General features: G+C 37.8%; 1 protein-coding gene and 1 pseudogene across 1 annotated transcript; one reads left to right on the forward strand and one right to left on the reverse strand.

Annotated features, from left to right (window-relative positions):
• Positions 1-5,928: 5,928 nt before the first annotated feature.
• LOC102403729 (olfactory receptor 2J3-like) lies at positions 5,929-6,855 on the forward strand. Its single transcript, XM_045162137.1, has one exon. The coding sequence runs from the start codon at positions 5,929-5,931 to the stop codon at positions 6,853-6,855; it is 927 nt and encodes a 308-aa protein (XP_045018072.1).
• A 13,071-nt stretch (positions 6,856-19,926) lies between these two features.
• On the reverse strand, positions 19,927-20,908 carry LOC102404058 (annotated as a pseudogene).
• Between the last annotated feature and the right edge of the window lie 746 nt (positions 20,909-21,654).

The following is a 21,654-nucleotide window of genomic DNA, read 5'->3' on the forward strand; positions in this document are numbered from 1 at the left end:
TTCTGAGTTTTGATAGTTACCATCTTTGTTACAGTTTAAATGATCTTCAAAGATTTTTTTCAATACTTTTGCAGTACTAAACTTGGCCTTGAAGCTTAAAAATGTTGGCAGGCAGAATTAAATTAATAAGGCAAAGTTTAGTCTTTATGTATTCCATTAAAAATAATTTTATTTATTTATTTTTTTAAATTTAAATTTATTTATTTTAATTGGAGGCTACTTACTTTACAATATTGTATTGGTTTTGCCATACATCAACATGAATTTGCCACGGGTGTACCCGTGTTTCCCATCCTGAACCCCCATCCCACCTATCTCCCCGTACCATCCCTCTGGGTCGTCCCAGTGCACCAGCCCCAAGCATCCTGCATCCTGCATCGAACCGCCATCGAACTGGCGATTAGTTTCTTATATGATATTATACATATTTCAATGCCATTCTCCCAAATCATCCCACCCTCTCCCTCTCCCACAGAGTCCAAAAGACTGTTCTATACATCTGTGTCTCTGTTGCTGTCTTGCATACAGGGTTATCGTTACCATCTTTCTAAATTCCATATATATGCATTAGTATACTGTATTGGTGTTTTTCTTTCTGGCTTACTTCACTCTGTTTAATAGGCTCCAGTTTCATCCACCTCATTAGAACTGATTCAAATGTATTCTTTTTATTTATTTATTTTTGACTGTGTCGCCTCTTCACTGCTGCCTGGGCTTTTCTTTAGTTGCAGTGAGCTGGGGCTACTCTCCAGTTGCAGTGGGCAGTCTTCTCATTGCAGTGGCCTCTCTTGTTGAGGAGCACTGGCTCTAGGGTGCGCATGCTTCAATAGCTATAGCACATGAGCTCAGTAGTTGTGACTCCTGGGCTCTAGAGAACAGGCTCAACAGTTGTGACTCTCAGGCTTAGTTTCTTCGAGGTATGTAGGATCTTCTTGAATCAGGGGTTGAACCAGTGTTTTCTGCAATGGCAGAAGGGTTCTTTACCATTGAGCCACCAGGGAAGCCTATGGATTCTGTTTTTAGAAATGTTTCATGCTTCCCTTTCCACCTCCCCATTAGACTACCTCTGACAAATATTCCTTTAAATTTGGCCCTTAGAATGATGAAGAAATCAGGAAGAAACTTCAGGACAACTCATTCTCTTCCCTATACAGCAGGCTTAAAACATGTTTATTAGTGATATTGTTATCTTAGTACAACTTTTTGGTATCATGTTGAAGGTATTCCTTAGAAACTGTTCTAACTAGGACAACTCTTTGAAGGGCATTAATTGCTGCTTTGGGACTTACCCTCCCACTGAACCCAGTTAAGGAAAGCAAGTGTTTATTCTTTTGTTTCCATAAAGGCACCATTTGCTCTAGGAAAAGGGGAGGTCCATCCCCTGACACTGAATGCTCTAATGACTTCCTCCTTCCAGCTAAAACCAGATCTTTTTGGTAGACTCAGGACTCTGTCTTATGTAGCAATGATAATCACAGTAATTTTCAGACTCTGCTTTTCTATATTGATGTAGTAGGTTAGAATATATGGTACACACAGCCATTTATGCTGGTGATTTCCAAGAGATTAAAACTAGAGATCAGATCAGTCCACACATAGGACTGATAGAGGGCATAGATTGTGTAGAATATAGGGAATGAGGACAGACACTGGAAGGACAGAAGTGGAAAGAATTGTTTGAGTATTACTTAAGCACTAGGTCAGAGTATTAAAGGACTAATATAAGAAAAAACAACCTCACCAGGGATATGGGAATGGGAAAAAGAGACTTGTGTCCACCACTGTTTCTTCCATCTATCTTAGTTAAAAAAAGAGAAGAGATATTTCATTTCACAACCCATGAAAGCAACCTTCGATGAGGTCTTTATTTCTGTCTCCTTTGGTAAGAAGCAAAGTAAACCATAAAGTTCTTACCTTTTCTCTACTTATATCTGCTTTTTTTGTCTCTTATCTCATATTCCTCTCTAACATTTATTAGTATGTTGAAGGATGGATCATGCAACAGATTAAGATATGGCTGTCACTTTGTTTTAATCAATATACTAAGATTTTTAGGCAACTGAACAAAGAAGAAGAAAGTTATATCCACAATAGAAGAAGCAATGACTGAATTTGGGTTTATATTTCTCATGATGTACTATTTCCCTTCTAGGGCAATTGAAAAATAATTTCTAGATTTTTCTATCATCTCTCAAGAGGCAGTGATCTCTACGTGATGTAATCTTTGTAATTCACTATTTGACCATTGCCACTTTTTGATTCAGCCATGGTGAACTTCGTCATCCAGTGGGCTCAACAACACCTTCTCTGGTGAGGTCTGACCTGTAGCCTTAAGCAGGAAGTGCCTCTTTCCAAGCTTGTCCTTTCTTAGATATTGTCTCTTGGTCCAAGATTCATTTAGAGTTCTAGTTGCATCTTTATAGTTATTCTCCTTCCATAACTTAAAGTTCTTTGTGTTAATCTTCTGTTTAATTACAAAATTTTCTTTTTAAGTAATGTAATATCTGACTCTCCTGCATGGTTTCTGAGCTACAGAAAGTAGTCTAGGTTAGTGTAACTAGTGAATGATTAAGAGTTTAAAGGCCTGAATCAGTCTTACTGTTGTGGGGTTAAACTATTTCTAACTTTCATGCTGAAAGTCAACAAATTAGCTACTGCTCACAGCTTTTTGAGCTGTGAGCTCAATTGCACTTATAAAACATGAGTAATTAAAAGACCCCAGTAGAGATAACTGGGGGCTTCCCAAGTGGTGTGATAGTAAAGAATCTGCCTACCAATGCAGGAGGTGCAAGAGACTTGGGCTTGATCCCTGAGTTGGGAGGATCCCCTGGAGTAGGAAATGGCAACCCACTCCAGTATTCTTGCCTGGAGAATCCCATGAACAGAGGAACATGGTGGGATATAGTTCATGGGGTCACAAAAAGTCAGATATGACTGAGCACACACACAGGCAATAGAGGCAACCATGGATGGCTCTGCTGTGATTTTTACTTATTTTGGCCAATAGCTTATTAGAAAGTGGGAGAGAAAAAATTGGCTCTGGAAGAAGGGAAGCAGATATGATGTGTCAATGTCGAGTAAGGCAAAGCATTCACAGAGAGAAGGAGGGATATTTAAATAGTGGTTATTATGCCTTGTCATAGTAACTATATAACAAAAGATGGTATTTATCTTTCCTATGAAAGACTGAAAACCCACAAGAGAAAAAAAATCACTTAGGAGTCATAAATATTTATGAAATGCACTTTATTATTATTATTATTTTTAATAAAAAGGAACCTAAGGTTCTCTAGGTTCATTATATAAAATGACAGAGTCATTTAATGGTTTCAATAAACATTCAGAATTCTTCTCTAAGTTGGAGAATAAAAATATATGCAGACATTATAAATTATGAGCAGAATTTGAATATGGTCTCAGTTACTGTCCTAGAGGAAAGAAATAATGTGAAAACGTCCTTGAGGCTCTGTGTTCAGGTGTCTCAACACTGTGATACACAGGAGCAAACTTTTAACTTTCAGCACCAGTAGTTGGATTCCTCTGCATCTTCCCCCAACCTCACATTCTTCCTTGCTTCTTTGTTCTCTGGATGACTTTATATCTTCCTTTTTCTAAAAATACCTCTTTTCAAATCGGTGATGTTTTATGTCCTTTAAAAGGCATTTTATTACTGTTTCCCCCATCTATTTCACAGATCTAGTCATGTGAACTAAGATTTTCAGCTTTGTTTGTATCGTGAGTAACCATAAGTTGATGTCCATATGTTTCTGTCTCTTTTTTGTACCTCTATTTAACTTACAGTTTAGAAATAAATTGTGAGTGCAAGTAAAAAATAGGGAGATAAAGTTATTCTATAAAAATATTTACTTGAAGCTCAATATTTTCACCCTATACAAGCATTTTGAAATCACAAATAAATTTGATGTTACTCATATCTTTTCATCTATATGTAAGATTATTGGGATTGCAATTATTCTGTTTTCTATAATCACATAAATAGAAATTGCCTGAAAATGATGAAAAGAAAACTAAAGCTATTTGTTTTAAAAAAAGATTGTTTTATGGAAATTTTCTTCTGTTGGTATATTAGGATTTTTTCAAGTTACTTTTAACGTAGATGTCTTGCTTAGATGAGTAAGAATAACTCAACAGTTAAGAAGTTACTTTTCTATAACAACACAAATATCTGGATGAAACATAAAAGTTAAAAATACTTTGTAAGTTTTGTTACTTTTTATTCTAGATAGAATTTACAGAAAATGTGCTAAAGTGGTATGAAGAACTACTATTAACCTTTTAAGTAGATTCAGCAATAGCTTACATTCTGCCTGAAAGACTTATTCTATAATCTCTTTTTTTCTCTCTCATCTATCTATATCTGTCTATCACATATGAATCTATGTATCTATCATCTATGTATATATCTATTATCTATGTATAAATATATTAATTTCTATCTGTTTACCTATCACTATTTATCTATTATCTATCTATGGTATCTTGTTTTTCTGGACAATAATAGTCTAATTTGGAGATACCATGTTCTTTTCTGCTAAATTCTATTTCCTAAGAATAGGAATGCTATTTTACATAATCATTGTATAGTTAACAAAATAAGAAAATTGAACATGGATACTATATTATTATCTAACCTATAGTTCATATTCATATTTCTCCAATTGTCTCAAAATGTAGTTAATGTCTATTTTTTTCCTACTACAGACTTACACATTTATTTATGCCTTTTTGTCCTCCTTTAAGCCGAACAAGTTCCTTAGCCTTTGTCTCCCTTAAATTTGATATTTTTGAAGAGTGCAGGCCAGTTATTTTGTCCATCTTGTCTCAACATGAGTTTGTCTCATGTTTCTTCATTTTTAACATCAAGCTATACATTTTTGGCAGGAATATGACTGAAGCAACATTGTTATATTCAGAGCATCACATTAGTAGTCACATGATGTTGGTTTGTCTCAACACTGGTGATATTAGCATGATTACATGACTCTGGTGATGTCCACCAGGTTTTCCTATTGTAAAGTCTACTACTTTTCATTTTGTAATTAACGTGTAATTTGTGAAGGGATAGACTATGTAAATATCCTTTTTCTCATCATATTTTAATTTACTAGTTGTTAGCATCCATTTATGTTTTTCTAGCTCTGCTATTCCTTCTATAGTTATTAATTAAGATCCTGCCGGGAGGAATAGCTTTCTCTTCTCCACTATTTCTTTATCCTTTTAAAAATTTATCAGTATTAGTTTGTGGAGTCTTATTTCTTTCAATTCATTAGCATCATAGTGTCGCTTAATGCCCAAATTGTCTTAGACTTGAATGCTGCTGCTGCTGCTGCTAAGTGGCTTCAGTCATGTCTGACTCTGTGTGACCCCATAGATGGCAGCCCACCAGGCTCCCCCATCCCTGGGATTCTCCAGGCAAGAACACTGGAGTGGATTGCCATTTCCTTCTCCAATGCATGAAAGTGAAAAGTGAAGTCTCTCAGTCGTGTCTGACTCTTAGCAACCCCATGGACTGCGGCCCACCAGGCTCCTCTGTCTATGGGATTTCCCAGTCAAGAGTACTGGAGTGGGGTGTCATCGCCTTGGTATTCAATTCTTTGATCTGGCTTCTGTTTCTTTTCTAAGTGTTTCTATGGTTCTTGGAGAATTTCCACACTTTTTTTGAGTGTGTGTAGTTCTTTTCTTGGACTTCCCAGGTGGTGCTAGAGGTAAAGAACACCCGACAACAGATGAAAGTGATGCAGGTTTGATCCCTGAATTGGTAAGATCCCCTGGAGCAGGAAATGGCAACCCACTCCAGTATTCTTGTCTGGAGAATCCCATGGACAGAGGAGCCTGGTGGGCTTCTGTCCATAGGGTCACAAAGAGTCGCAGCGCAACACAATTCTTTCCTTAGGTAACAAGCAAAGCATGATGATGGAAAGAATCAATGCAAGTTCTGAAGACAACTTTGTTCTACTGGGTTTTTCTAATTGGCCTCAGCTTGAGTTAGTTCTTTTTGTGGTTATCTTGATGTTCTACTTGATGACATTGATAGGCAACCTGTTCATCATTATCTTGTCATACCTGGACTCCCATCTCCACACTCCCATGTACTTCTTCCTCTCAAATCTCTCTTTTCTGGATCTCTGCTACACCACAAGCTCCATTCCTCAGTTGCTGATCAACCTCTGGGGCCCAGTAAAAACCATCTCTTACAATGGCTGTATGATTCAACTTTATTTTTTCCTTGCATTGGGATCCACAGAATGTGTGCTACTGATGGTGATGTCCTATGACCGTTATGCAGCTGTGTGTAGACCCCTGCATTATACTGTCCTCATGCACCCTCGTTTCTGCCAACTGTTGGCTGTGGCTTGTTGGGTAAGTGGCTTTACCAACTCAGCACTTCACTTCTTGTTTGCCTTCTGGGTACCCCTGTGTGGACATTGCCAAGTGGACCATTTCTTCTGTGAAGTTCCAGCACTGCTTCGACTGTCATGTGTTGATACCCGTGCTAATGAGCTGACCCTCATGGTCACGAGCTCCATTTTTGTTCTCCTACCTCTCATCCTCATTCTCAGCTCCTATGGTGCCATTGCCTGGGCAGTGCTAAGGATGCAATCAACAACTGGACTCCAGAAAGTCTTTGGTACATGTGGAGCCCATCTTATGGTTGTATCCCTCTTTTTCATTCCAGTCATGTGCATATACCTCCAGCCACCATCAGGAAATTCTCAAGATCAGGGCAAGTTCATTGCCCTGTTTTATACTGTTGTCACACCTAGCCTCAACCCTCTAATCTACACCCTCAGAAACAAAGATGTAAGAGGGGCAGTAAAGAGACTAGTGGGGTGAGAATGGTCTAGTATACTTGTGACAGTAATGGTATAATGGAGCATCTTTTTCACCAATGGTTCATCTACCCATCTACACGTCAACCCTTCTTTCATTCACTCACTCTATTAGCACTTATTGTGTACCCTCACAAGGTCACAGAGTTCAGGTAGCAGACAGGAATTAAACACAGTCTGCCTAAATAGTAATCACTCTTCAGTGGATATAACAGCCATGTAAAACATGAATCAAACATCAATATTAATTTTTTCAGTGCAGAAATCCAATAAAAATATCCTTTACTTAACTGAAGATGAAGCATAGAATTTGTTGTAAAAATTGATAAAATTCAGATGTAAAATTCCTATGGAGAGATGATATTCTTAATTTAAAATGACAGAATATGTCTTTCAGTTTCTCACTTTATAGGCAAAATTTGTCATAAAATTTTTCTTCTGTCTTTGGTTTAATAATGAAAGATAAACCTTTACTCCAACACTTATTCTCTTTTGAATACTAGTTAATATTGAAAAAAATTTGGTGTATTCTTTGATATTCCATTATCATTAGTAAGAAAATAATTCTGATGATTTGTACCAAAAAGGGCTTTCAAATAATGCCCCTCATATTTTCCTTTTTTTTTCAAGTCAATGAGACGTGTAAAGGAGGTGAAAATAAGTTGCAAAGCTGTGCTATATAGCACATAACGTAGTGGTCATCCTAGGCTAGGTTTTGTTAAGTGAAGTTAGAGCATGGTGCACCTGCTTAACTTAAGAAGCGATAAAGAATGTCTGGGTTGACTGAGTATTAGGCTCTTGAAAAATGAGTTGATGAATCTGATGGGTATTTGAAAGAATTATGTGAAAATATATTAGAAAATATTTGTGATAAAAGCTGTATGAAAATGCTAGTTGTTTTTTCCTTTTCAAACTCAATCTGATTTGAATATTTGTGGTTAGAAAGTACATTATAAAAATCAACTGACACATTTTCCAAACAAATGTATTTTTATCAAAGTATAATTTTATTACCTATATTACTGCCACCATCTCCATCTGAAATGTATACTATGTATATAACACTTTAAACTGAACCCACATTGAGCTGAAGAATAATTAAATTTAAAGTAAAATCTTGGCAAAACCTGAATTTTGAATGGTAACTCAAATGTTAGTTGTAGTTTTTGAAGCCTTTAAAGTTTAGATATGATTGGTTCAAACCCTATTTCCTAAAGTATTAAAATGAAAAACACATCCAAAATCTTCCCCTCATTTTCCTGTATGGCTTGCAGTTATATTGATTCTGATGTCTTTGTCTTCTCCTTTGTTTATCTGTGATTCAGTCTTTATCTCCAACTAGGTGTATATGGGGTATATTCAATTATGCTTAAGCTACTTTCCAGAAAATGAAGAGCCAAGAATCACGTCTATAAAAGAACTTTTAGTAAATAATTGGGGCCACATAGAGTGAACCATCGCAGAGGAAAACAAAAACTTTAAAAAACTTAAAAGACGTAACTGAGTTCTTTGAACCATCTTGCATTTATGGAAATACCACTATTTGGGATACTGCATGCAGTGCCCAGGTCTCTCACTGCCTAAATTTTCAGATACAAATCCACCATATTCCAATTACAATTCACAAACAAAAATACTTAAAAGAAAATTTCATAGACTTATCAGATCTATCTTGCAAGAATGTTCTATGTACACTTGAAGAGAATGTTTATCCTTGTGCTGATAGATGGGATGTATATGAAAGTCTGTTAGGTCCAATTGGTATAAAGTATGGTTCAAGTCCAATTTTTTAAATTGATTTTCTTTCTGGGTAATGTACCCATTGCTGAAAATGAAGTCCCCTACTATTACTGTGTTGTAGTGTTGTCTATTTCTCCCTTCAGACCTGTTAGTATTTGCTTAATTCATTTAGCTGCATCAGATCAGATCAGATCAACCGCTCAGTCGTGTCCAACTCTTTGCGACCCCATGATTCGCAGCATGCCAGGCCTCCCTGTCCATCATCAACTCCCGGAGTTCACTCAGACTCACGTCCATCGAGTCAGTGATGCCATCCAGCCATCTCATCCTCTGTCATCCCCTTCTCCTCCTGCCCCCATATCCCTCCCAGCATCAGAGTCTTTTCCAATGAGTCAACTCTTCACATGAGGTGGCCAAAGTACTGGAGTTTCAGCTTTAGCATCATTCCTTCCAAAGAAATCCCAGGGCTGATCTCCTTCAGAAGGGACTGGTTGGATCTCCTTGCAGTCCAAGGGACTCTCAAGAGTCTTCTCCAACACTACAGTTCAAAAGCATCAATTCTTTGGCGCTCAGCCTTCTTCACGGTCCAACTCTCACATCCATACATGACCACAGGAAAAACCATAGCCTTGACTAGACGGACCTTTGTTGGCAAAGTAATGTCTCTGCTTTTGAATATGCTATCTAGGTTGGTCATAACTTTCCTTCCAAGAAGTAAGCATCTTTTAATTTTATGGCTGCAGTCACCATCTGTAGTGATTTTGGAGCCCAGAAAAATAAAGTCTGACACTGTTTCCACTGTTTCCCCATCTATTTCCCATGAAGTGATGGGACTGGATGCCATGATCTTCGTTTTCTGAATGTTGCAATTGTTATAGTTTCTTGATGAATGGACCCCTTTATCATTATTCAGTGTCTCTCATTGCAGTTTTGGATAAAGTTTATTTTGTGATGTAAATATAGCTACCCCTGCTTTCCTTTGGTGCCGGGGTCCAGCCCCGGCTGATCCAGGGTATTCTAAGCGGGGACGGCGTCGGCGACCTATTTAATTATTTATTCATCAAAGATATAAAGAGTAATAGAATGAGGATAGCTCAGTAGGAAAATTCAGTGGAGAAAAGAGGCTGAGTAGCTTGGTTTACGCGGGGGACCAATAAAACTTCAAGACAAGAAGCTTGCACCACTTACGTAGGCTGCAGGCGTCCTTCCGTTCTCCCGAAGGAGAGGAGACACTGAGGCCTCCCCAGTCGGATCTTAGAAGCCCAGGCATAATTAGTAAGCATGGTGGGTTCCGCGCTCCAGATGGAGACTCAGCCAGAGTGAGAGAGAGACATGGGGAGGCCAGTCTTTCGAGGAACTGATCCCAATTCTTTATTTTCCATGGTCTACTTTTATACACTGAGATGTTATGCAAAAGTCACGTGGGGTCAGCAGTCCTGACTTTTATCAAAGTCAGGTGCTTCATACAAATGTATACAGAGGTCTTAGGGGTGTTACATCATCTTCTGGCCAGGGGGCCTGCTGACAATTTATGACCCTCTCCTTGTGACAGTGGTCAGTCAACCAGGACACTTATTTCTCCAGGGGTGATTATTCTTAAAACAGATGCCACCCAAATAAAGTTACATTCCTATAGGGTGAGGGTGTAGTGGATTTTAGTTAAGGAAAGAATTTACTTAGCCTAAGGTCTAACATGATTTATATCAAAGGTTAATACTTATTTCTTCTATATATTCATTAATGTGTGTAAGGGCAGGGGATATGGAGACTTAGCAACAAACATTGGCTCAACAAATGAAAAACCCTTCACCAATACAATTTCTAATCAGCCCATTATACTTACACTAATAGCTTTCTAACTTTTCTAAGGAACCTGTTTTTAGAAGGTTTAAAGCATCTCATGCCTCTCATGGTTGGGAGGCTGTGAGCAATAACATGTGGCCAGACAAGCCTGTCAGGCAGGCTAGAGAACCTTCAGAGGAGTTTGTAGGTTGAAACACTCCTATCACGCCCAGGAATTATTATTAACTGGAGCTCTAAGTTAACTCCTTCTCCGAAAGAGGTGGTGGGGGACAGCCCCCCGTAAAGCCAGAGGCGTAGGGGAGAGCACAAAGTAGTAAAGTAGGCAGGCTCTGGTTATGGGGGTAGATACTTGAGGATTTCCAGGGGGACTCCTTAGGCTCGATCCCGCCTTTGCGTATGTCAAGCCTCTTTCCTCATGACCTTTGCCATGGGCGGAGTGCCTCACGCCGGCCCCCAACACTTTGGTTTCTGCTTGCGTGGGATATCTTTTTCTATTCCTTCACCTTAAGCCTATGTGTGTCTATAGTGTAAGTCCTGATAGTCGTCCTTTCTTTATCTTTTGTGAATCTACATTAAGTTTTTGCTTTGTGGTTACCATGAGGATTACATAAAATATTGTATAGATTAAACAGTCCCTATTAATCAGAAAGCAGCTTAACTTTGATCAGTTAAACTAGCTCTACAATTTTATTCTCTTTTATATTTTTGGTGTCATAATTTCTTTTTATATTGTGTATTAACTGACAAATTTTAGTAGCTATAGTTATTTTGAATATCTTTTCTTTTGGCTTTTTTTCTGTATTTAAGTGTATTTAACACACCATCTCCTTACAGTTTTAGAATTTTCCACATCTGTGTGTGTTTAATTTTTACCAATGTGTCCCATGATTTAATGTCAGTTTTTATCATAAATTTATTTTAGCTTGAAGAACTCTTTGCATCATTTCTTGAAAGTCAGATCTAGTAGCGAAGAACTTCCATTTTTTTTAAATCGAGAAAAAGCTTTATCTCTTTTTCTTATTTACTTTGTCAGATAGAGTATTCATTGTAGACATTTTTTTTTCTTTCATCACCTTGAATATATCTTTCTACTATCTCCTGGCCCATAGGGTTTCTGCTAGGAAATTGGCTAATGGCCTAATGGGAATTCACTTGTAGACTACATTCTTTTTTCTCTGGCCAGTTTTAAGAGTCTCTGTCTTTAATTTTGGACAGTTTTATTAAAATGTGTCTTAAAGAAGGCCTTTTGCATTGAGATAAGGAGGCGATTGATTAATTTATGAACTTAGACTAGTCTCTCCACCGGTTCAAGAAGGTCTCAGATGTTCCTTTAAACAAACTTTCTGCTTCCTTTTTCCTCCTTGTGAAATTCTGATTAATATTTTCTCTCTAGAAGAAATCCCATATATCATGCAGCCTTTCTTTTCTCTTTTTCATTCTTTTTATTTTGTTCTTCTCTGATTCAGTTATTTCAAAGTCTTGTCTGCTAGCTTTCTTATTCTGTGTCTCATATGTTCTATTCTGTAGATGCTCTGTTTAGCATTTTTTAATTTCATTCATTGAACTTTTCAGCTCCAGAATTTCGTTTAGTTTACTTTATGCACTCTTTCTCTTTGCTAAATTTCTCATTTTGTTCATGTATTTTTCTGATTTAGTTGAACTATCTTTGAGGCTCATTGAGTTACCTCAAAATAGTTTTGAATTCTTTATCAGTTAGATAGCTATATTCCTTACCTTGGAGCTAGGTTGTTGAGGATTATTTCTATTTTTTGGTGATATGTTTTTTTCATTCTTCATGTTTCCTGTAGTTTTGCACTGATGCTTTTAGCAGACACTTCCTCAAATCTTTCCTAGTTGGCTTCAGATGGGGTATACTTTTACTGAATTCTTTTATATCTGGGGTTTTCTCTGCCTTTATATTGGATATACCCATAACACACCCTTTATATTGGATATACCCATAACACACCCTGTATTTGTAAATATGTATGCCTTCTCTGGTTCTTTCAATTCACCAGGCTGGCTGCTGGAAACATTTGTTTTCCAGAGGGGGCCCTATAGCTCAATTTTGAGGTTTCTCCTTTGCCCACAGGTCCTTGTTTGTTTTTCTGATGGCATTCCCTTTAAAAGATATGCTCTCACTTTCAGATTTGGCAGTGTACAAAGAGGCAGCTGAAGCACTGGAAGAGGAATGGGTTTAGCACTTGGGGCAGTGGGGGTGCTTAGAGACCTGCGGGAGATTTTGGAATGAATTCCTCTCAGGGGTTCATGGGCAGACTTCCTACTGAAGTCCTGAGCCCAGTCAACTGAAACCATGCCTCTTTTCATTTTTATCTGCTTCTTTCCAAATATCTCACTTGCCTATGGACATGGAGGTCCCACTTACTACTCTTGGTGCTGCTGGAGAGAAATAGGTTTCTCTAACAGCATCCTGCACAACTGGTGTAGCTGAGCACTGAAAACTGCTCTTCTATTTCACCATGGGATAGATCACTGTGGGATGCAGTTCAACTGTGACACCTTGGGGGATGAGTAGTCTGTGAAAGCTCTTTGTCTCCACTCCACTATGTTCAGATTCTCTCTCTTTCTCTTTCTTTTGCTTCATGGTATGCTGGATTCTCCCCCTGAGAAGGTTGAGCTGCAGCAAACTTTCTCTCACCTGTTGGTATCTACCCTGGTCAGCAGTCTCCATATTTCACTCCAACACTGTTGAAGGGATTGGGGTAGATTGACTGGCTCTGCTGGTCCCACAGACCATACAGAGGTCTGTCTGCCTATTATTGGATGCACTCATGGGTGAAACTTCTCCTGGGTCCCTTGGTGTTTAGTGCTGGATCCCACAAATCCCAGAGGCACTTTTGCTCATGGTTGGAAGTCCAATTAGTTTTTTCAAAGTTGAGGGGAAGAACAACATCTTACATTGTCATGATGCTAAAATCACTCCTAATCACTTATTTTAAATTATTATACATACTATAATATGTAATGTTTGGCCCAATAATTGTTCTTGTGCAAATGGAATGTATTAAATAGAAAGTAATCAACATTAACATATTTATTAATTTATAAACAAACAACACAAGAACTGTATACTAAGAGATATATATAGATGTATCTAGACCAGCTGTGAAAACAATTTATTCATCATCCTATTAATGTCCTTTCTCCAAAGTGTCATTTATAAACTCAGATTCAGTCAGTAGTTTGTACTGTCTCCTTCAAGGTAGTTTCCTGTGAAATTCTTAGAAATATGCCTAGATTATTTGTTTCACTCAAGAATTTCCAATCTGAGATAATGAATCCTCTGAGATTAGAAAGAGCTGAGGTCCCCATGGTGCACTTAACTCTACTGTTTGCTAAATGGGAGGATATTGGGATAAGGGCAAGAAATTTCAGAAGCTAATTTTAGAGTGGTTTCCTTGCCAAAGCTTTTTATACTCCCTCTTCTCATTGCCAGCTTGGCCTCCAACCTCTCCTCACTATGCCAAAATAGGCAACACATTGCATCTACATAAAGAACCTTAAATCTGAGACTTAAAGTTGTTTTCCATTAGTACTATTATTTCACTGTAGAGTGCTTTCCTTGAAGAGAATCAGAAACTCAGAGTTAGAAGTATGTGCAAAATCTACTATTGTCCAACTGTTGCTTCCCAGTATTAATTCTTTTTAAAATATTTATCATATAATATACCAATATATTATATGCTTAAAATTTTTATAAAATGTTATAATATTATGTTAAGTTGGGATGGATTGAATTTTGAAAGAAACATTTATGGAACCCAAAAGATGCTATATGAATATCATATGTTAAAAAAAACACAAAAAAACAGAAAAGGAAATCTTACAAAATTAAAAGCTCTTCATCCCTTTAGTCAAGGTCTCTTTCATAAGCACGTTTATTCTGTCTTGTAGCAATTGAAGTCCATTTCTTCTTGTAGATAATAAAATATTTACTTATATCTTAGAATTTGACTTTAGTTTTTCTAGAATTTTTTTTAAAACTTCTATTCCAAAAGTTACTCTTCTTGATATTAAATTTGATTAAAGCAATACCTCCTGCTTAGTCCTCTAGACTTAAAACATCATCATTATCTTTGGCTTATCTCTTCCCAAGAGAAACCACATTCAAGAAATTTCTAAGTCGGACTCCTACAGCAATATTTCACACTTTTTTCTTCTTTTATGTTTTAATACTCTTATCCTACTCAGGGAACTTGTCACTTGTTGCATAAATTGATACAATATCTTTATTAGTCAAGTTTCTAGTGTCTCCTATTCTAAACCATTGTTCGCTTTGCTAAATGTAGTCTTATTAAATGGAGAAGGCAATGGCACCCCACTCCAGCACTCTTGCCTGGAAAATCCCATGGACAGAGGAGCCTGGTAGGCTGCAGTCCGTGGGGTCGCTAAGAGTCGGACACAACAGAGCGACTTCACTTTCACTTTTCACTTTTGTGCATTGGAGAAGGAAATGGCAACCCACTCCAGTGTTCTTGCCTGGAGAATCCCAGGATGGGGGAGCCTTGTGGGCTGCCGTCTATGGGGTCTCACAGAGTCAGACACGACCGAAGCGATTTAGCAGCAGCAGCAGCAGCAGCAGAGTATGTGCCCAGGAGTGGAATTTCTGAATGATTAAGTCCGTTCTGTTTTTGGTTTAATGAACCTCTATACTGTTCTCCACAGTGGCTGTACCAATTTGCATTCCCACCAAGACTGTAGGAGAGTTCCCTTTTCACCACAACTTCTCCAGCATTTATCATTTGTAGACTTTTTGATGATGACCATTCTGAAGGTGTGAGGTGATATCACTTGTAGTTTTGATTTCCATTTCTGTAATGTTTAGCTATGGTGAGCATCTCGTCATGTGCTTTTGGTCATCTGTTTGTCTTCTTTGGAGAAATGTCTATTTAAATCTTCCATCCATTTTTTTGATTTTTTTTTTAATACTGAACCGATATTGAACAAGATTAATCTCAGTCTTATCATTTGCAAATATTTTCTCCCCTTCTGTGGGTTGTCTTTTCATTTTGTTTATGGTTTCCATTGCTGTTCAAAAGATTTTAAGTTTAATTAGGTCCTATTTGTTAATTTCTGTTTTTATTTTCATTGACCTAGGAGATAGGTCCAAAAAAAATATTGCTGTAATTTATGTCAAAGGGTGTTCTGCCTATGTTTTTCTCTAAGAATTTTATAGTGTCTGGCCTTACATTTAGGTCTTTAATCCATTTTGATTTTGTTTTTGTGTATAATGTTAGAGAATGGTCTGATCATTCCTTTACATGTAACTGTCCAGTTTTCCTAGCACCACTTATTGAAGAGACTATCTTTTCTGCATTGTATACCTTTGCCTCCTTTGTTGTAGATTAACTGACCATAGCTGCATGAGCTTACTTCTGGACTTTCGTCCTGTCCCATTGATCTATATATCTGTATTTGTGCCAGCACCATATTGTTTTGATGACTATAGCTTTATACTATGGGCTTCCCTGGTGGCTCAGACAGTAAGAATCTGCCTGCAATAGTCTAAAGTAAGGGAGCCAGATTCATCCAGCTCCATTTTTCTTTCTTAAGATTGTTTTGGCTCTTTGGGGGTCTGTTGTGTTTCCATACAAATTTTAAGATTTTTTTTTCCTCCCTAGATCTGCAAAGAAAATAGTTATGAGCTCTTAAACATTTTTTGATTATAAAGTTCCCTCAGTCAATGATATATTCATACATATTTATACTAAATATTCAATTTTTTTTAATCATCTGTTCCTAGAAAAACCCTCTAATTCTTCCTCTTCGTTTGGAATTAGATTAGTATTCTTCCTTTGTTTCAGATTCACATTTATTTTAAAGAAACTTATTGAGGTATGCTGCTAAGTCACTTCAGTCATGTCCGACTCCGTGCAACCCCATAGATGGCAGCCCACCAGGCTCTGCTGTCCCTGAGATTCTCCAGGCAAGAACACTGGCGTGGGTTGCCATTTCCTTCTCCAATGCATGAAAGTGAAAAGGGAAAGTGAAGTTGCTCAGTTGTGTCTGACTCTTAGCGACCCCGTGGACTGTAGCCTACCAGGCTCCTCCATCCATGGGATTTTCCAGGCAAGAGTACTGGAGTGCGTTGCCATTGAGGTATACTTAGTATGCAAAAAGCTGCATATATTTAATGATACATTGTGGTGAGTTTAGACCTGTCTATACCTATGATACTCTTTCTACAAAAAGTATAGTAAAATGTTCATCATCTCCGAAAGACTTCTTGTGCTCCTTGCTGTTTTTGGATTAGAGTATGGTCATGAGATTGTGTGTTTAAAATGAAAGAGGGTAAGAATCCCATCAGATCAGATCAGATCAGTCACTCAGTCGTGTCTGACTCCTTGCGACCCCATGAATCGCAGCATGCCAGGCCTCTCTGTCCATCACCAACTCCCAGAGTTCACTGAGATTCATGTCCATTGAGTCAGCGATGCCATCCAGCCATCTCATCCTCTGTCGTCCCCTTCTCCTCCCACTCCCAATCCCTCCCAGCATCAAAGTCTTTTCCAATGAGTCAACTCTTCGCATGAGGTGGCCAAAGTATTGGAGTTTCAGCTTCAGCATCATTCCTTCCAAATAAATCCCAGGGCTGATCTCCTTCAGAATGGACTGGTTGGATCTCCTTGCAGTCCAAGGGACTCTCAAGAGTCTTCTCCTACATCACAGTTCAAAAGCATCAATTCTTCGGCGCTCAGCTTTCTTCACAGTCCAACTCTCACATCCATACATGACCACAGGAAAAACCCTAGCCTTGACTAGACGAACCTTTGTTGGCAAAATAATGTCTCTGCTTTTGAATATGCTCTCTAGGTTGGTCATATATTTCCTTCCAAGGAGTAAGCGTCTTTTAATTTCATGGCTTCAGTCACCATCTGCAGTGATTTTGGAGCCCCCCCAAAAATAAAGTCTGACACTGTTTCCATTGTTTCCCATCTATTTCCCATGAAGTGGTGGGAACGGATGCCATGATCTTCGTTTTCTGAATGTTGAGCTTTAAGCCAACTTTTTCACTCTCCACTTTCACTTTCATCAAGAGGCTTTTGAGCTCCTCTTCACTTTCTGCCATAAGGGTGGTGTCATCTGCCTGAAGGTATATTTTAGCACTATTGAATTCTGTGTGGAAGACATTCACAATTCTGAAATGTGTTATCTTATAGGCCTGGAAAGTAACAGATGATTTAAGGAAGCAGTCTTAACAGCTCTATAAACTTTCAACACAACTCTTGTTGGGTTTTGCCCTCCACTCTAAAAATTACCATTTTTCTGTAAGTAAGACTGTTAGACAAAAGACATCTTTAATAAGAATGATCAGAGATGTTATTTGACATCACAAAATTTTTGTTTTCATTGCTCTGTGTATGTGAACTTTAGAAACATTTTTTGGCAATCGGCCACCCATCAGCCAAATTTTAAAGTTATTTAGAACTTTTTCCAATATAAATATACCAAAGTCCATTTGTCTCAAGAACTGGACTTAGCACCAGATGATCTGCTTTGTTTAAAAATGTCGGTCTGGGATTCAGTAGCTAAGACTCCACACTCTTAATGCAAGGGGCTCAGGTTTGATCTCTGGTCAGGGAACTAGATCCTACATTATGCAACAAAGATCAAATATCCTGCGTGCCACAACTAAGACCAGGCACAGCTAAATAAATAAGTAAAATATAAATATTTTTAAAAAGTACATCTGGGTTGCAGTTGATTCTTGTTCAGGATAACATGTGAATTCTCATCCAATAATTTCCATAAATCTTGATTATATCAGAAGATATTCCAGACAAGTCCAAATGACTCTTGTTCATACCTGTTAATTTTTCACTATACAACATTATGTTGATTTCTCACCATATTAATTCAATACCAGATAACTATAAAATCTTTAATATGCTTTCAGAAATGTAACTTTATGACAAAGTTTTCTGTTAAGTGTGGATCTTTGCACTAAGTTTAACCCTTTCAACATTTGGTGATACATATTCTAAGCATCAAAAATATACTAATATTGTTGAAGTAATCAAGTTGTTTTCCATTCTAGAAATACAAATTATTTCTTTTTCATACTGGTTCTTGCAGTTTCAAAAGGCATTCCTGGCTGTTACCATTATGCATGAATATGTTTCCACATTGTGATTCAACATTAATATCATTACATTTTTCTCTCACTAACGTGGAAGCCTCATGCTTATGACATTTAAAAGGAACATTAAGAAACTTATCCACATGTCTTATCCATGTATTTTATTTAATGTTTAATGATACATTCTTTAGTTAAAAATACAGAACACTGCACACTTTTATTAAACAAGAGTGATAAAGTATTTTTTAATTAGTGAAATATTGAGATATAGTTGATATACAATATTATATAAGTTATAGGTGTTCAACACAGTGATTCACAATTTTTAAAGAGTATACTCTATTTATACTTATAAAATATTGATATATATCTTGTGTTGTACAATAGACAATATGTTTTTAATTAAGTTCAGTTCAGTTCAGTCACTCAGTCGTGTCTGACTCTTTGCGACCCCATGAATCGCAGCACGCCAGACAGGATGATCTCTGTTCATTTCCAAGGCAAATCATTCAATAGTACAGTAATCCAAGTCTATGCCCCAACCAGTAATGCTGAAGAAGTTGAAGTTAAATGGTTATATGAAGACCTACAAGACCTTTTAATTAAGTAGTAACATCTAAATAGGGCTTCCCAGGTGATGCAGTTGGTAAAGAATCCACCTGCCAGTGCAGGAGACACTGGGAGGTCGGTTTGATCCCTGGGTCAGGAAGATCCCTGGAGTAGGAAATGGCCACTCACTCCAGTATTCTTGCCTAGAAAATCCCATGGACAGAGGAGCGTGTTGTTCTACAGTCCATAGAGGCACAAAAAGTCAGACATGACTGAGCATACACAATAAGAAAAAAAGCAAAAAAGCAACAAAGCATCTAGATAAATGGAGGTTGATAAACTTATGAGACTAATTAATGGTTGGCCTAGGTGTAGAGTACCTCACCCTGAATCCACAATGGCACCATGCTGCCTGCTTACTCTGGCCAATCTTTCGGAGAGGATGAAATGTTTCTTAGGTGAAATGGTCATAGGAAGTCCACTGATGGTTGTCATCATGATTAGCTTGAACTAATGCTTTTATGTTATAATTTATATCATTATTAGTATCTTTTATTTTTGCTACTTAACAGTTATAATTTCAGTATGGAATGAAACTATTTTTTTATATTTTCCACAAACAAGGTGCAATTGCTGTGCTGTGCTGTGCTTAGTTGCTCAGTTGTGTCCAGCTCTTTGTGATCCCATGGACTGTAGCCATTACTGGTACATACTAGCCAAGTATCACCGTTGCCTAACACCATAAAGAATATGAGAAACATAATGTTCTTTGCAAGAATATTTAACATGATCTGGTGAAACAGGAGACAAGAATGAGTTATTAAAGAAAGCTCTATAAATCTACTAAATGATTAAATAATTTCATTTGATGTCTACCAACTATCACTTGGAAATGAAAATGCTCCTCATCAGATTGCCCAGTGCCCCCTTTACATCCTTATTGCTCAGAGTGTAGATGAAAGGGTTGCGTGCAGGAGTCACCACTCATAGAAGAGAGCCATGAACTTGGGTTGGTCTCTTTGAGAAGGAGGAGGGGGGGCTGAAGGTACATGCTGATACCTGGACCATAAAATAAGAATACTACAACAAGATGGGAAGAACATGTCCCAAAGGCTTTTTTCCTTCCCTCTGAAGATTTAATCTTAAATACAGCATGTCTGATACAAGCATAGGAAACAAGAATTAAGCATAGCGGTACAACATGTTGATATATGGCAAAACCAATACAATATTGTAAAGTTAAAAAAAAAAGTACATACCACAGAGAGTGTGAGCTCATTAGCACCCTTTTCACCACAGGCAGTCTTTATCAGAACAGGAATCTCACACAGCAAGTGATCCAGGGTATTGCGAACACACAGTGGTAACTGTAAAGTGACAGTGGCCTCTGAGACAGCATAGGTCATTCCACTCAGCCACACGGTGGCCACTAATAAGATACAGATGCGCTGATTCATGATGAGGGTGTAGTGTAGAGGCTTGCAGATGGCCACGTAGTGATCAAAAGACATAACAGCCAAAAGCAGACATTCTGTGCTCCCCCCATTATGTGGAAGAAATAAAGCTGAACTGCACACCCCATATAGCTGATTGTCTTCTTAGATGTTCCCAGGTTAAAGAGCATCTGAGGGACAATGCTTGTGGTGTAGCACATGTCCAAAAAGGAGAGGTAGGTGAGGAAGAAATACATGGGGCTGTGCAGATGGGGGTCTAACTTGGACACCAGAATGATGGCTATGTTTCCCATCATGGCCATGGGGTACGTTATAAGCAGAGTAATGAATAGAGGAAGCTCTAGCCAAGGACGGTCAGTAAAGCCTAGTAGAATAAACTCTTCAGGATGGCTTTTGTTAATTAGTTCCATTATCTTCAATTTGTTTCACCTATAGCAGGGAAGTGGCAGGGAAGGTAGACAGGTTTTGAGAAATGACAAAACACAATTATGCAGTGTGTGCAATTAGGCATCCAGTCATAAGAGATTGGGTATAGTAACTGGGTGGGGGAGGGAAGGAGGAGGATAATGAGAAGAATGTGACACCATGTGACTTAAATTTCTTTTCATGAGTTTACAAAATAAAGGTAACTACTTTAAGTAATCTAACCTTTTTGAAATTGAATTCTGTTTTATGTATAATCAAGATGGGGCTTCTCAATGGCACAGTGGTAAAGAATCTGCCTGCAATATAGGAGACATGGATTCAGTCTCTGGATCAAGAAGATCCCCTGGAGAAGGAAACAGCAAACCACTCCAGTATTCTTTCCTGGGAAATCCCATGGACAGAAGAGCCTGGTGGGCTTCAGTCCATGGGGTTGCAAAAGAATTGGACATGACTTAGAGACTCAACAGCAACAAAATGATAAAGATGACAATAACTATGTCCTTGGGCTATGGTGAGGATTAAATGTCAAATAGAAGTGACTGTGTTTCAGATACTTCAAAATAATGCTTTTTATACTTCGCTTGTGTACACATCAGATGAGACAGTTAAAATGATGTTTATTAGTTCCTATCTTCAGGTGCCTAGTACAGTAGATGTGGCATGGGAACTAGGAATCAAATGGGTCTTTAAATTTTCTTGCATAACTACTTCATTTAAACTGAGCAATTGA

Source organism: Bubalus bubalis, chromosome 2 (genome assembly GCF_019923935.1).
Source record: "Bubalus bubalis isolate 160015118507 breed Murrah chromosome 2, NDDB_SH_1, whole genome shotgun sequence".
In the NCBI taxonomy this organism is placed as follows: domain Eukaryota; kingdom Metazoa; phylum Chordata; class Mammalia; order Artiodactyla; family Bovidae; genus Bubalus; species Bubalus bubalis.